Raw genomic sequence first — 17,283 nt, forward strand, 5'->3', positions numbered from 1 at the left:
ATTTTTTTCGGCCACTAGATGGGGCAGTGAATCGACCTTACGATGTACCTTCTGAAGATAAATTGTTAGCTTTCCCTTGAGCTGATTAGTTTCCCAGAGCCTACTTAGCCAAGGTATACCTTAGCCAAGGGATACTATAGCACACATCTATCAACCCTACTTGCGTGAATTAAATCATTAATGTACAATAAACGTTATGACAATTAATGATGAAAACAATGTATTTGTAGCCTACATAACACATCACAGGAATGTTGTCTTTTAAAATTGTATTGAGCCAAATAAGATATAGGGACTATCCAAAATGCCCTGTAAATTCAACACTTTCTTATGTAAAGAAGCAACATTTTCTTATGTAAAGGAGCAATTTGATGGCATATGGCTTTTCTGGCTGTCTGTAGGCTACCTCACCGCTATATAGGATACCAACAGATATTAGGCGAATTAATTAATCAAATGAGACCTTCTAGACCTATAGTAGGGTAGATACAGGTAATTAATCAAGAGCCCCTTCTATTTAGTGTGTCACAGCCAACTCGTGCGTCGTGTAGGCCTATACATCATGGCTGCATTAAAACAATATTGTGTTTAATTCATCATGAGTAGCCTATTGTGTCATGTAGGAAAATTTGAAATGCCTATCAACATTTCCTACCTGACAGGATGCGCTACCCATGAATTGATTATAACATAATGTGTGGTAGGTCATCCTGAGGACGTATATGCCAACTTTTCAGGGTGAACAAAATCAGTCACTCATTCAGCTGTCATTGATGTCATTCAAGATGTCTTTTTTTTTTCATGGGCTTTCAAGAAGTCCCAGACTAGGCATATATGTCCCAATAAATGCTCTTTATTTTATATTTTGTAGACTATAATGTATGAATTGGAACCATCACGAGGTCTCGCCTTGACTCTTAAATAGATTAGCAGATGAGCTTTAGTAGGCATAGCTTCCTTTTTGTCAATATTAGATTGGGGTAAAATTAAAATGATTATGAGAACGCTTGAAAACGTCATCAACAAGGGACAGCAACACTAACAATGTACCTTACGATGTATCTTACGATGTATTTTCAGACGGCCACTAATGGATAGTCTGGGAAACACTCGTAGGAAAAACTGTCCCTTCGCCAAGGTATACCTTAAGAAGTGTCGTAGATCGCCAAGGTACATCGCATCTGGGAAATGCGGCCCAGTGCTTTATAAACCAACAGCAGTATTTTAAAGTCAATTCTTTGACAGACAGGAAGGCAATGTAAAGTAGCAGAGTAACTGAGAAGCCATTCGATAAGACAGTGAATTAGATGAGCAGTTTGTCAGCTGTGGTCAAAAGGGGGGACAAGTTAAATGATAAAAGTGGTGTTTATATCATCAAAAATGATAGAACACTAGGAAGTCTATTTGGTGGCCATTTATCCCCAAATACCATTCAAATTTCAATATTAAAGTCATAAAGTTGGTGGGGGGTAGTGGCAGGGAGATGAGCCCGGTGTGAGCCGGCTAATTAAAAAGCCATCTCATCATGTCCTCCACTCTGCCCTTCATTCCTCCAGTTGCCGTGTGCATGCCTGTGTGTGTATGTGTGAGAGAAGGAGAGGGATACAGAGAGAAATAGAGAGAGAGACAGACAAAGAGAGAGGCAGAAAAGGAGAGTGAGAGAAAGAAGGACACGATGTAAGGGTCTGCTCCTTACCATATCCTCGTCTGTGCCCTTGACTTTGTACGTCCTCCAGATCTTGCCATCGTCACTGGAGGCCACCTTGTAAGACTTGACGTACTCTGGGCTGCCGATGCGCTTTGCACCCTGGGTAATTAAGCCTGTAACCCGCATCCTCCTCTGTAGGTTGATCTGTGGAGGGAAAATAAAGGGGCAAGAGGCCTGCCATGTTATGCTTGTGTGAGTACCCAGGGGTCATGCGTCCCAGTGCCCCCCGTATATCTGTTCTGTTAGGGTCATCCATCTTAGTCAGGAAGCCTGCGAGAGAATGGAACAATCAATCCTCACGCACCAGATCCACATGTAGCCTGTCAATAACCTGCCAGACTAAAGCAGTTCAGGGATCAGGGGAGGAGCCGAGTGCTTGACTGCAGTTGAATGACAGAGGCACGAGAGAGCCCATTGCTTAGTCATGGATGGATGATATCATCATATGTACATGTGAGAACTTTTTGAATGTTGATCTGGTATACTTATCCGTGTGTGTGTGTGTGTGTGTGTGTGTGTGTGCATGTTCTCCCGAGTTATCATTTATTCAGTCATACAGAGGGAAGACTGTAGTCAATATGGACTAATGATGTATGTGAATATAAACACGCAAGCTCACACACACACAGAGCGTGAGATTTAAACATGAGGAACATAACAGGCAAAGGCCAATCTTTATCGCTGCTCAGAGTGTCTTAAGCATGATTACATACATACAATTGGCACACTTGAGCATCTGCATAGAAATTGCTGTGAATTGTGAATTGCTGCTCTGATTATCCACTCATTCCTGTTTGGTGAACTCTTGAAACAACAGGTACAGTACATTTCTCACTAATTAGGCTTGCGGCATCATCTAAAAGGGCCACTCTTCAGGTAATTGCTGCGATCATTCACGTAGTTAATGACCACTCACACAACGTCCAAGTCACTTCAGCTGATAGTGATACATTTAGGCCGCCATTACGTGTGATGGAGGCACTGTTGGAAACATCTGCCACGGACCTACTCGCTGCTGTTTGTCAGTTTGCAGAAATTGATTCAGTGTGAGGCAACTGACATACAAAGGCAGTAATTCCCCAGGTCATATATCAAAATGACACTGCCTCAGATGGGGATCATTTTCCCAATCATGGTCTCAATTTTGCACTGACAGGGGCTCTGTGGGATTAGGGGGTGGGAGGGGGGATGTGTGCAGGAGATAACCCAGATGAGTACCACTGTGACTGGGGGGAGGTTTGAGGGTGGAGGGCCTTCCATCCAGCCTTGTACTGGGTATGGTACATCAGCTTACAGTGTAGTGTGTAGAAGATGTGGTTTTTGGAACCATGCTCTTGTGATAGCATACTGTACAGGCAGGCCAGTCTGAGACTAGGGTCAACATTTGACATAAACGCTAAACACATGGTAAGTGTGTCTTCATGGCCCATATCCTGTGCCTACGGTTCAATAGGAGTAACTGTGTTGAGAGGGAGAAGAGAAGGTGTGATCGTCAGCTCAGAGTCCTATGGCTTTCTACTGCAACCTCTCACACCCCTCAGTGCTCTTGACAACACTCTCTATACAGTAATTGTTTCAAAATGGTCAATTAGTTTAAATAATGGTCTCCTTGACGAGCATTTCTTTTTTTCTCCACAGTCTTTTGAAACAGCAGAAGGAGCAGCCTTGATAAAGGGAGGGGTAAGTTAAAGCCCCTAATTTGGCAGATCAGTTGAGCCATGCTGATCCCTTCACCATCACGCTGACATCGTGCCACTTGTCCAGTCTGGAGCCATTCTCACACCCTCTAATGAGGGTGCTTAATACTCCCTAAGAGGCAGACTGGAGTGACTACATGTCGAGTGCTTGTCAAGGTTAAGACCATACTTTCCAAATTACACAGTAAATTAATAATGTGTGTCAGTGAATGTAGTTTTGTTGCTTTTTGAGCTTAGCGGATAGACTCAAGTTTTGGATTTTGAAATATGGCAGAGTTAAGAGCTAAGAACTTATATGGTAACAGAGAGCTGGGTGATACCACAGGGTGATGACACCAACCCCCCCCTCTAAACCAATCAGAACTCAACTCAAAGGGCCCTACAGACATCAACAGAATAGCCAGTGTGTGTTGATTAGGCTCCCAGATCTAGATTGAATGGAGAGTGTAATTGCTGAGGGAATTGCCAGCATTGTGGCCATCAGATTGGCCTGTGTCCTTGAAACAACCAAAAAAAGCCCCACGGGTGGAGAAAAAAAGAAGAGATCTCAATCGTATGCCTTTTTCTCTCAACCCGTATAGCCTTTTTTTCTAAATATATGCCTACTCCCTACAGGTACCATACAGCCTGAAGCGAGTTCATCAAAGACGGACATCAAGGTGAGCGACGATTCACCTGTCTATTGCTGTTGCTGTGGGTCACAAAGAGAGGGAGTGCTAAAACTACTAGGGAAATTGGAAGTGGGTCAACCCCCAGACATAAGACACTGACTATTCATGGTGGACAGAATATAATCATCGTAGTGTGATGAGCAAGAATCTGGATCCGGGGAGGATATTTTAAATACATGCCAGTAATGCAAGACAACCAAGGCCTATAACAAACCATGAAAGCTGGTAAAGTACTGATTCTCATTGATTGTGCTGCATTAAAAATACGAATAATTCAGTCAGCAATAGCTGTAAGCGAAAAACTGTCTTAGCAAACATTCTTAAATCTTAGAGCAGACGATTTGTAAATTTATGTAATTTCATAATACATTCAGTGATTAATACTAGTTCCTCTATGCAATTATTCATACCTGTAGCCTTCTTGATATTCAACAGGGGGGTTATTTGTTTCAGCCATTTATCAACCATCACACTGTGTCAATTCATCCCCAACCACAAGAGTTATTTGCTGATGTCGTACCTACACAGGCACTACATATTTCCCGGGAGATTCACAAAGCAATTTCTTGTGTGGGAAGCCCATATAGTGATGATAAGACAACATGTCTCCCTTACATACCAATATGTGTGAGGACTGTCTGTCTTTCTCTCTCTCTCTCTCTCTCTCTCTCTCTCTCTCTCCCTCTCTCTCTCACACACACATACACACAGACACACCCTCACACACACAGATAGACAGACCAGCAGAGAGATGGACAGACAGACAGACAGGACCTCCCACCCACACACACACACACACACACACACAAAAAAACACACAACCCCTTAAAGGTGGGGTAGGTAGTTTGACGTCAACGAGGCCTCCGATTGGTCATCTTTTTCAAAATAATCCGCCCCTCCCTCCTGTCAATCATGATGTAGTCCCTCCCTCCAAACATGAGTGGTAGGTTTGGCGAGATAGAAACCCTGATTGGTCAATACATTTGGGCGCGGTGCATTCTTTGAATCCAAAATATAGAGACAGCGGTAAACAGATCCAAGCTTATTCTCAGAGCATTTCTGTTACTGATAGCTGAAAGGATATTATGCCAATTTTACCAAATAAAGCCAAAAGCAAACTACCTATCCTACCTTTAACCTAGCAACAAAGCACAGAGAGAATAGGACACTTCTGTATTGGATTTGCACATCCAATTACCCAGCAGACCCTCTCCAGAAACCCAAAGCTCCCCAGCATCCTCTGCACCATCCCACATGGCGTCATTAAACCCAAACAAACCCCATGAATGTTTCATGTCTGATTCTCCACAGCACTACGTACGCTCTGTGCTGGGCTCTTTCCCCCCTTTTTTGTCTTCTCTCTGTTTTTTCTCTCTTCACCTGTCCTTCCAAACATATGTATTTCTCCTCTCTGGCTCTGTATGTCTCCCCAGTTGATCTATTTGGATGATATACTCCCTCCCTATGGATGATGTACTGTACTCCCCCTCTCTCTCTTTGGCTCCCTCCCTCTCTGTCTGTCTCCCTCCCTCTCTCCTTCTCTCTCTCTCTCTCACGCTCTGTCTGGCCCCATGGCTGGAGGCCCCACCTGCATTTCCAGTAACACTGTCTCAGTCTACCATACTGCTAGCTAACTCGATTCCATCTCACCCATCTCCGGGGTGGTTTTATGGGCTTGTCAAAGATACCCTGCTGGAAGATTTACACAGGCCCGCTTAGACAAAGGGAGAAGGTGCCGCTACAAGATGCTTTCACTTCTGTTATCTGTTGCAGATTTCTGTTTTAGTGACACACTTTGTAAGGACAGGCGAAAACCATAAGTCAAACTAGTTTATTCACTAACCTAGAGAAAAGCCACTGTCAGATTATCTTGTGGTGATAAAGGAAAAATCTCACACACCTCCTTAAGATCGACATCTGAACCTTACATTCAAGTCAATTTAACAACATGAAACAAATAAAAATGTTCTGAATCCATTTTGTAACTATACAGTGATTATATTTTTGTTTTTTGGGAGAGGTGGGGGGCGATCATCTTTGCAAGCAAGCATCTGTCGCAGATGCACCTGACAACTGTGAGAACACTGGAGACGATAACATGACAGCAGAGCCAAATGGGTGAAGCAACAATATGAGCAGTGAGTCTCTATAGCAGCCATACTGGTAATTCACACTAGAGTAGACCCACCAGCTGTCCTGGCTGGAACTCACACTTTAATTTATTCACTTAAACAAATCAGCACCCAGACATACATTTGCAGAAACTGTAATTAAAGGTGAAGTCACATCACTGGAAACACAGGAAAGCCCACATGCAATGATAGCATGTGCAGGTGAACACAGATTATGTCCCAATCCCAATACTCCCCTTTAGCCCTAGCCCCTAGTTTTGGAGTGCCCTCGACTGGGTAGTGGCCCCTCAGAACGGAGCCACAAGGGATAGGGGTTGAAATCTTTGGGACACCACTTGCTGCGTCTTCAATCAGATTTTTATTAGTTGCCTGAGTCTGTGGAGTCGCTGGGATGTTACAGTATGATTATTATTATTATAGTGACAAATATCTGACCAAATTCCAGGACAGAACAAGACAGATTAATCAATTGTACAGCCAGGAAGCATGTTTACACATCGGCTGTTAACGTTAGTCCTGCCCATAGAAATGCACTGATATCAGATGAGCAGAGAAGTGCAGAAAAAATGCTACTGCTGGATTATTTTTCAGACTTCATGAATGGGACATGGAATCAACTGTCACTCAAAAATCATTGTTTTTCAAGTTCTATTGATCAGATTAGATTCAACATTGCACCGTAGCCTACTGGAACATCAAAATGCTGTTAAGTTAGGATATCAATGAAATGTAGTGACATTGTGAATAGCATTTTTTTTCTGAAATGCGTGTTATAACGATCCGATGACATGTTCCTTTGCATCTACTTTAAAGTAATATATTCCACAGATTAAAAATAAATATATATTTGCGAAGTTATTGCAAAGCATTGTGCGAGTTTTCATCTACCCCTTCAAATCAGCATCTGAAAACCCTCGTTTTGGAGGGCTGTTTGAACGTCCACCAGCCCTCGATATGCCCCCTAGCCCTAGAAGCTAAAAGGAATGGAATACACTACCCTACATGCAAAATATAGGGGTAGGGCCAAAGGCTAGGGCTAAGGGGGGATTGGGCCTTAATGTCTAGTGATGTTTGGGATAGCTACAGTACATTCATCTGTGTCTAATAAACGGGCCCATCGTGTGTCTCCTGGCCTGCGCTTGCGACTGTGCCCGTGGCTTACCTGGATCCACGGCCATCTGTCGTTCTCGGCTGCCGTCCAGGCGTTGACCAGGCCCTTCTTGTTGAGCCGGGCGAAGTAAGGGTACCACTTCTGCAGGCCAAACAGAGCCCGGTGAGTGGAGGAGGCTGTGATCTGCTGGTTGGAGATGATGCCTCCCTCCATGCCGAGTGGTCCTGAACACTCTGAGGAGTGGGGTGGTGGAAGGTAGATAAGAGCGAGAGAGAGAGAGAGAGAGAGAGAAATAGGGTTAGGATACTCCATAAAACACATCTATGGACTTTTTCATGGCTAGGACATTCGGAGCGAGAAGAAAAGTACCAAATGGGCAGCATTCTTTCTTGATGGGAATAATCTCATCCTCCACATCTTCTTTCTCTACCACACCGCTCTTCACCGATGCAACCTCATAGTGACTGTCCTTGATTCCTTCTATTTCCGAGACGTAATCCCTGGTCGTGTCCTCCTCTGACACATCAGACAGGGTGTCGGTCGTAGACACCGTGTCTTTGTACTCGCAAATCGACGCCAAATCTTTGCCACTCTCCCCGACGGACGTCCTCTGCATGATGTTATCCAGAGATGTATTGCCATAACTTGTGTTCATCAGGCTCTGATAATTACTATGATTCATCACAAGGATCTCCCCGATGTTTGCATTATGCCAAGTCAGCCCACGATCATCATCATAGCTCTGGATGAGAGGGCTCTTCTTGTTGGCCTTCACCCCCTGCAGACCCAGAGGGGCTGTGGGTGTCTCGAGCTCCTCTATCACCACAAGGGCCCTGAAACTAGCTCCCAGGGAGCCGCGACTGCTATGTCTCGACAGCATCATCACCGAAGTCAACATGCTGCAGCAGGTTTAAATACCCTCAAGACTGGAGCACTTAAGTGAAGTGGCATGACACCAATATGCATCTAATGACATTACTCAGTGTTTCAATCCTTCAGACCAATCTACTGTTTATTCGTTGTTCCAAGCCTCACTGAGTAGCATCTCCAGGCAGAATAGGAGCGCTTTAAGAGACACATACTATATGTGGAACAGAAACAAAAACAATGCCTGAAGTTCTGAACTAAATTCTCCCCTTTGCTAATCCCCCACCTCAATAGTGTCTAATTAATTAAAAACCTACATAGTTGAGTCTCATCTCATGAAGCCAAATTTGAAATATGGGAAATTGGAAACCTACTTAAAAATAGTATGCATACATGTACAATAATCTACTGTATGAAGCATTGATACTGTACATGTAGCCTGTATATTCTGTAACAGTGCAATTGCATGTGTCTCTACAAACAAGGTACTGTAATGTCACAATCCAGTCACATTAGCAGTAGGAATTTGAAGAGCAAACAATCAGCAATAGTTGCTATTTTAACACAAGCACTCTGTTGGCATTTGTTGATGAGGGTTATTTTAATTGTTTGCTGCTGTGAAAGAGCATCTGGCTTGATCTCAGAGCACACAGTGCTGTGCTAGATTGATCACCTACTCTGGGTCCATTCAGTCAAAGCCATATTATGCATTAGGACTGAAAGATTAACTATAGACAGACATAGATACAGACAGACAGACAGACAGACAGTTAGATGATAGATAGATAGATAGATAGATAGATAGATAGATAGATAGATAGATAGATAGATGCTTACAAAGAACATATACAATAACACAGTAGCAGAGTACAGACAAATACAAGAACAGTGACAAAATGCAGACAACAATTAATGTACAAACTTACACTGACCATGGGGTCATAGTAACCACTGCAGACACTGCCTATCCATCCATCTCCCAATAAACCTTGTGTCTCATGTGTGATAACTCAGTGCAGACCAAGTCATGGGAGATTACGCAGAGGATTTGAAGGAGTTGAAGAGGCACACCAGAGGCACAGCAACAGCCCTTCTCTCTCTATCTCCCTGCTGTTAGTCCATTGCAACTACATAACTCTTAATGCTGTTAGAGTCTTCTGCTCTGCCTTGTGGAGTGCCTTTTAGGCCTGTGTCAATAAAACTCTTGCGTGTCCCAGCTCCCGGCCATGCAAGTCTGGTTAATATTAGGGGAGTGCTTCCATGCTGTGCAACAACACAGTTGGAGCAGCATCTCTCTCTCTCTCTCTCTGTTATGGGTGCTTTCTATTCAGCACATAATTCACGTATGTATGTTATTACACAACAGTATTTATGAACAAAACAGTAAAGTACAGTATATACCCAAAACATACCCAACCACCTACTGTACTCTGAGCTTGCTATGTTCCCATTATGTCTAGGTGTTATATTGGTAGATAAGGTAAACATTTGTATTGATATTGTTTTTATGAATCTGCCATGGAATAGGAAGCTGTGTGTTTGTTTCTCATTCCATCTGCACAGAGGTTTTCACAGTAAATAGTTGGCCTCACAGCAGCCATGTTCTCAAAACATCTAATGCAGTTAAGGAAGATATTTTGATACTGAGCTGAATTCTTAAAGGAGGCCAATTTGTGAGACTTTGATGTGAAAAAAAAAAAAAGTCTGCATGCTGTCTGGGTGAGTCACAAATGTTGCTTGGATACTAATATCCAAAAGTAGCAACCTGGTCTCACCCGGCAGACTTCAGAATTCGACGTTTGTCCATCGCCTCCAAACGTCATTTCTAGACGGCATCATACAGTTATAAACGTCGGCAGACAACGTGGGATAAGCCAAGTTTTTGATTGGTTGTTCTCAGAGTTTTGTGGTTGGTTGTTCACATTGGAACACGTGATGGAAGAGGGGTATACATTTGCGAGCGCTTATGAGGGTGGCTTGGGTGGCTCAAACAACTTTGGTGAGACAACACAGAGTGCAAAACTAGCTGGCGAAACTAGCAAACAACAACAACGTTTTACAAGCAACTAGCAAACAACACTACTAGCTAGCCAACTAGCTCACATTCTTACTGTCATTATTATTAGCTAGCATTAGCTACTGTTCATATAGCTCGTGTTCTAACGTGGACACAGGGATCAGGCAAATTTATGAAACTGGATCCATCCAGGAGTGGAGCTACTCGGACGGCGCTTAGAGGGCGCGCTCCGCATATCGCAATACCCCTGCGCGCCCGCACGCCCCCAGGCCATTGCTCAATGCTCGCTGCCCGAACGCCTCCACGCATATACGTTACTTGCATCATTTGTATGATGCCGTCTAGAAATTACGTTTGGAGTTGTATGATGCCGTCTAGAAATTACATTTGGAGGCGATGGGCAAACGTCGAATTCTGAAGTCTGCCGGGTGAGACCAGGTTGAAAGTAGATATCTGGCCTTAGAAGCACATAAATCCCTTGCATGCATGATTGGATATTGAAAGATTCTACTAATTAGAGTAGAATGACATTATTGATATTTTTAACTGTCATAGGGGAACATTAGTCAGTGGGTCTGATTGGACAACATTAATACAGTGTATATCAATCTTTGTTCACAAATGTTAGTGATCACTGGACCGCAGAGTTAGCCTGCAGCTATGGTCATCAATAGTCAGAGGTGCAATTTGCACTAAGCAAAACACTTCCGGATGGGTTTCAAACACACACAAACAGACAATGACTATGATTGGCCAGAAGAGCCAAGAGAGATCATATCAGCCACATGGTGACCCTATAGAAGACAAGAGGGAGAGAGAATGGGGTAAGAGTAAAGCCTATGAGGAGTCCTTGGGAAAATGAGCCAGAGTGTGTCTAGAGGTATGACTGGATTCCTGCCTTGATTCATCAGAGATCTGATCATGGGTGAAGTACTATATAAATGTACAAACTGTATTGTTAGTGCTGTGGTTTAAAAAACAGGAATGACATACACTGATCACACAAATGTATCCATGTTTCAAAAATGAAGGCTTTCAATACCTGCTTCATTGAAAGGTGTACCTGCAATTCTATAACAGCATAAATGGCAAAACAACACCCTGTCTTTGGGAATAGTCTTGTTTTTGATAAAAACGTACTTGGTTTTTGAAACAAAGTTACAATAGCTCCATCACATCTGGAGGGTGACCCTTTTTTTATTATCAGAGATTCAAGTTAAAGTGATGGATAAGCATTTTCCATACACCATTGTGTTGAGATAATCCCAATTCCATGTGCAGGTTGACAATATCTGGCCAAATCCCCCAGATCCAAGGTTATGAATACAAATGTCTCCCTACATAGGAGCATACCCATCTCCTTGCAGAGATTCAATTATATTTTCATTCATCCTTTTATCCCTCAATCAAAAGATGGTTTGGGAGAAATCAAAGAAAAGCACATCACAGGATAAACCTATGACATACTGTATTATATAATAATTCATGACGAGTTGCCAATGAGATTTGTTTGCTGTTGTTCCTGAACTGTTTGTGATCCAGAGTTCATCTAGGTTAGAACGTGTTTTATATTTCATTCCTCTTTCACGCCCTTAAATATGTTACTATTCACTATTGCAGGATGATTTAATGTAATGCTGCTCTGCAGTCTTAAAAATATCTACTGTATCTGAATGCTAGGGCAACGTCTTTAGTAACGAAGTGACCACACTCACCTGGCAGAGATGACAGGCCACCTTTAATGAGCTGTCTGCCATCCGTCCATCACTGGAGCTGCTGCCTACGAGGCCTCGGCCTTTTGCTCCCCGTGCATACATTAGCCCCCCGACAGCAAACATCACTAATGCCAATGCCACTACCTTATGACAGCTGAATCCATCTCCCACAAGCCCTACCTGCAGCTTGAATGAATTAGAGCCATGCTGGAATTAGTGCCACCAAATCCATACTAATGAGTATACAGAGGAATGTGGAGGGTCAACATAACATCACAATCATACATATCACACGATTCTAAACAGCGGGTAACGCGGGTCTATGCACACATTCAAAAATGGGTCTATGGAATGTTCATTTGTGACATTCTTTTATGGGAGAAACCCTTGCGAACACGGGGAGAACATGCAAACTCCACACAGAAAGGCCCGGAGATCTTGCTGTGAGGCAACAGTACTAGGTACTGCACCACCGTGAACAATTTGGGGGTTCAGTGTCTTGCTCAAGGACACTTCGCCACACTCTGGAAACTGGGATCGAACCAGGGACCTTGCGATCCCCGGCCGGCCGCTCTACCTCCTGACTAATTGCCGCCCCATAGCAGAGCATGTTGTCGAAGATATGCGACCTCTGTCAGTAGTAGAATCACTAACTTTAAGAAACCTTGTTGCGAAAATTCCTTGCACAACCAACAAGATAAGCTAGCTAACGTTGCCAATGTATGAATGTATGAATGGGATTCTTTCAAACCCGTTTGTAATTCCTTTTCTGTTCTTGAAGGAAAATGGCTACGATGGCAATTTTAAGAAGGCCAACACATAATTTAAGCATTAATTTTGTGTCAATAGTGAATGGATTTGATGCTTTGAAGGCACAAAAATGGCATTGAATTAATGATAGGCAAGAAATAATTTGTTTGCCAACCTACTGTATATATTTATATAGGCCTGGGCAACAATTGGATTGATTGAATTCAGTTTATCTGAAGATTAAAAAAAAAAAAAAAAAAGTGTAAAAGATCGATGTAAGCTGATGTAGACCTAGCTCATAAAATATTGGTTAGCTATTGTATACTTTTATTTTAATTCTCACATATGTCCAAGATTGTTCTGGCAAATTACAAGTTACACACTCTGGTACAGTAGGTGGCAGTATGCACATTAAAGTTGTTTGTGATCCGCTACTAAACCCAGTGAAGACGAAAAAGTAGAAGACAACGTTTTGTTTGAAACAGAACCGTTGAGAAAGACCAACATGCCTGTCTTTGTCCCTGCGACAACACAGATCCTGTAACTGTACTGTAAGTATCTCAATTTCAATGTATACATAGCTAGCTATGTATTTTGTTATCGCCCCAGATAAATGATGCCAATGTATGTGCAAGCTACCCTTTTGTAATGATTCCCTATCAGATGCTCTCTTTCCAACGTTAGCTAACTAGCTAGTGGAAGTGGCTATGTTAACGGCCACTCTGAGGCAACAGCATCACCATTTTTTTTAAACTAAAAAAGTAAATGTACAAAACCAGATCATATTTGGTAATTACACTGTAGATTAATTTGTAACTGAAAATGTCCTCTAAACAATTCCGGTTTTCAAATCTAACAGTGTTATGTTTTTTTTTTTTACTGTGTTGCTAATTTTGACAATAGCCTTGCAATTTCTGGCTCAACAGAATGAGTGGCATTAATGCCCGCAGCTTCCCATTCCACCAACTCCTATGTACAGTAACGTTGGTACAGTAATATGGAATTATCATACAATGACGAGGCATCACCAAGCAATATTTTCAGGGCAACACTTCACAGAATTCATAGTGATGATTTGTTGTCGTTTTTATTTAACTAAATATGCACATAACAAGCTGAAAATATGAAGGTAGACTCTATGATATGTAATTGTAGGAGTCGGTTACTTTTCCATTGCAGTTTAAAATGTTGCAAAACAAACCCAGAAATCAGTCTTGTTTGGGCGTTACGACCATCCATCCCGAGTGCGGGCGTTAAAACCACTTTATACGCTAGCTAACTTGATAAGACTTCATGATTGTTATAACTTTCGCTTTTTGTTGTAAATTGTACAGTAGCTTTAATTGTAATGTTGGCTTGGCAACTTGGGAATATTTCAGTTGTGGACACTTCTTGAACTTTTGTGAAGGGTTGTGGTGGGCCCTTGTTTGTTGCCTAACTTACAGGCAATAGTGGAGATTTCTCTTCTCGAGTCTAGCACTAGACTCGCTCAAGCTCCTGCACATTCGTACCGTTTTTTACCAGTTTTATCTTCACATCAAGACAAATATTTTTTGCATTACACTTTCTCTCTCAGCAATAACTCATTAAATATGCGTACATTTGCATATATTTTGGTACCTACTATCTAAACAAGGGATAAAGTCGGGCTTAAAGTTTTACTTTTGTTTTGACAATATACTAATGTACATGTAATGTAATCTATAAATGTACATATTTACAGCTGGGTTTGTGAATACAAGCTTATTTTCAAGAGATATTGAAAAAAATACTGCATACACCCACCCATATTTTTTGACAGGAAATGCAACCTAAAATGAAAAGACAACAAGATATTAACAATTCCAGCTGTAAATATTTGCAGAATACATCTGAGAATCAGTAAAGTTTAGTGCACCTGCCCTACAAGTTGAGATAGCAGGTACCGAGTGACGTCAGGTACTGAAAAAACAAATTTTAAGAAAATGGCCGATAAAGATAAGCATTATGAATTCATATGCTTATTTCACAGGTACAACAATTTGAAAAATAGCAGTTTTTAATCAAGTCTCGCAATTTCTCTGTTAATGTAGTATTGTAATGTAAATGTAATGTAATGTAAATGTATACATGTTATAGTAGAAGAATATCAAAAAATCTGAACATTTAAGTTCGAAAGAAAAAACACCATTTGGACTGTAGTGTCTCCCCTAAAATGGGATAATTACTCATTGATTTCACATTAACCCACAACACCGTTAGTAGGTATTCGTTTTAAAGCATTCATTTTTTCCGAACTTAACGTCACAATAGAAGCCCCAACAATTGAACTAGGCAAGCTAGCAAGATTCGTTAAAGCAGCCATCTTTGCTTTGTGGTGTGGTGGTTTTGGCTGTTGAAATGGTTGCTCATACTGTACCGTCAAACGCGTAAAGAATTGTGTACTACGTTTTCCTTCACATACAAATCCAAATTTTGCATAATAGGTACTCATGATGTGGACTACTAATATAGTGTCTTGCAAAATGTATTTAATTACTGAGGGTGAAGGGTGGTAGACATGTTGCCCTCTTCCTCTAAATGTGTCAGAAATCACGTGGTCCTGAAGGAGCGTGCATGTCAGCCAACGAGAGGGTCACTCACTCACTCTTCCTCCCTCCCACCCTCCCATGCTCTCGGGAGCCAGCCTGCCAGTTTTTGTTTGAACTGAGCAAGAAGCAGGTGAGCGGGACAGGAAGAGGCCCTAGGACGGGGACAGGCGTGGCCAGGGGCAGTCCTGGGACAGCCCCACAAGCTCTGTGAGTCTGTCTTGTTGTTCAGTTAAATGCCCTCATGAGTATTAACAGAAGAGCACCATATACATATGCACACATACACTCTAACATGTCACTCTCTCCTCAGCTCAGCCCAATGGTCCCTGATGGTTCTGTCTGGCCAGCCCTGAGGTGGAGAAACACCTGATCAACAATATAGGCACACGTAAGTACAAACACACACACACACGCACATATGTTTACATAGACGGGATAAACAAATGGGAATATTGATATTGAGTTAATGTTAGCGGTAGACATGTGAGATCCATCATGTACGCCAGTGATGCCACAATATCAAGGAAATTGAGCAATTGCTTCCCCGTAGTGCAAAGATTCGTTCAGTTATTAATTCTTCTTGCCTTTTTTGTTGTTTGTTTTCTCTCTCCTCCTTCCTCTATGTGCACAGTTCTCCCGTGTGCTGACTTTTTCCAATAGCTAACCAACGTACAAGCTTGACACAAGGGTAGATCAAATTAGGCTAACGTTAGCCCGCTAGCTGACTGAGCATATGTCGCTATATAGCTAGCTTGATAGCGTTACCATAACAAAATCGAAGTTGTGTCCACATATATCCCGCTCAAACTAAAGCACAGTTGTCCTGCTGACATTAGGCTACAGTAGCCTATGCATTTGCTTTTGGTAACGTTAACCCTCCTGTGCAATGGCAGTAACATGCACAGCTATATACTACTGTATACTGTACATACTGTACACATTCCCTGTTATTAAATACCGAATTCATCAGGTGCAAACTGTACTGTAAGGTTTCCGAAGTGATAGCCTACCAGAACTGTTGTGAGTATTCTGTGTGGTACAGTATAGGCCTATATGTACAGAAACATTTCAAGTCAAGTCAAAGTTAGAAGTCAGTTTGTCTCCCCAATAATCTCCCAACTGTTCTCTCTCTATCAAACTACATTTGATATTCTGTAGACTTACCGATAAATAGCATATTGTTGTAATGTATGCTGTTTTGTATATGCAAAATAACTATGCTATTACTAATTGCTTTTATGATTTGTCCCCTTTTCTTGTAGCACAATCACCAACTACATTTCCAATACTTGGACTCAGGAGGTCCAGCGCTTCAGGGCTATGGAGGTGTGCATGTCCTGGAGGGCAGGTTGCAGCCAATGTCACCTAATGATATTATTATAAATATTTTAGAACATCCCCCTGTTTTATGAGTATGTCTTCATGTTATGTCATGTTGTATGCGCAAAACAATTACCTCTCAAATAAAGATGTAGGCCTACAGGACCAGTGCAATATTTTGTCATGTATTATTCTAGAAATTACAGTAATAGCCTACTTCTCACCATGACATCATTTTCACTTGATCAAACACACCTGTGTACTGAATCGTATGTCCTAAAGCTTTGTATGGCTCTGTTGTGCTGCGCATGTAGGGGCTATTGTGGTAGAATTATGACTATATTTTGAGGTGGGGGGTGAAGATATTTAGCCAAGTTATTAGTTTCCTTTCATAATTTACAACCAAAGAATTATACATTCTGCAAAACATTCTGTCATGGGAAAGTTGTGTAAGCCTAATAATCACTACAGTGGTATTCTGCTCCACAGAATGTTAGATGGCCTGTTAGATAACGTGTACTGTATCATTATAATGTTCAGATGTTAAGAAGTATTGTGACATCCCACTTTTCTTATATTAAGGAATTTGTAAACACCTCTACACTTCCTGGGCCCTGTACTACGAAACAGGATTACGGGGTTAGCGCAATAATTTCAGGTTCAAGCCTGGTTTACTACGAAGCCTGGTCTACTACGAAGGTGGTTCACTTTTCACCATGCTATAT

General features: G+C 41.9%; 1 protein-coding gene across 1 annotated transcript in view; it reads right to left on the bottom strand.

The window, feature by feature from the left end:
- The window catches only part of edil3a (EGF-like repeats and discoidin I-like domains 3a), a gene marked incomplete at both ends in the record, with an annotated part of 163,286 nt that overhangs the window by 56,072 nt on the left and 89,931 nt on the right, over nucleotides 1-17,283 (bottom strand). The window contains 2 exons of the mRNA XM_084457687.1: nucleotides 1,697-1,852; nucleotides 7,371-7,552. Of these exons, the coding sequence (XP_084313813.1) occupies nucleotides 1,697-1,852; nucleotides 7,371-7,552 (338 nt within the window). The remainder of the gene's footprint in view (nucleotides 1-1,696; nucleotides 1,853-7,370; nucleotides 7,553-17,283) is intronic.

Source organism: Borostomias antarcticus (genome assembly GCF_949987555.1).
Source record: "Borostomias antarcticus genome assembly, chromosome: 23".
NCBI classification, from domain to species: Eukaryota; Metazoa; Chordata; class Actinopteri; order Stomiiformes; family Stomiidae; genus Borostomias; species Borostomias antarcticus.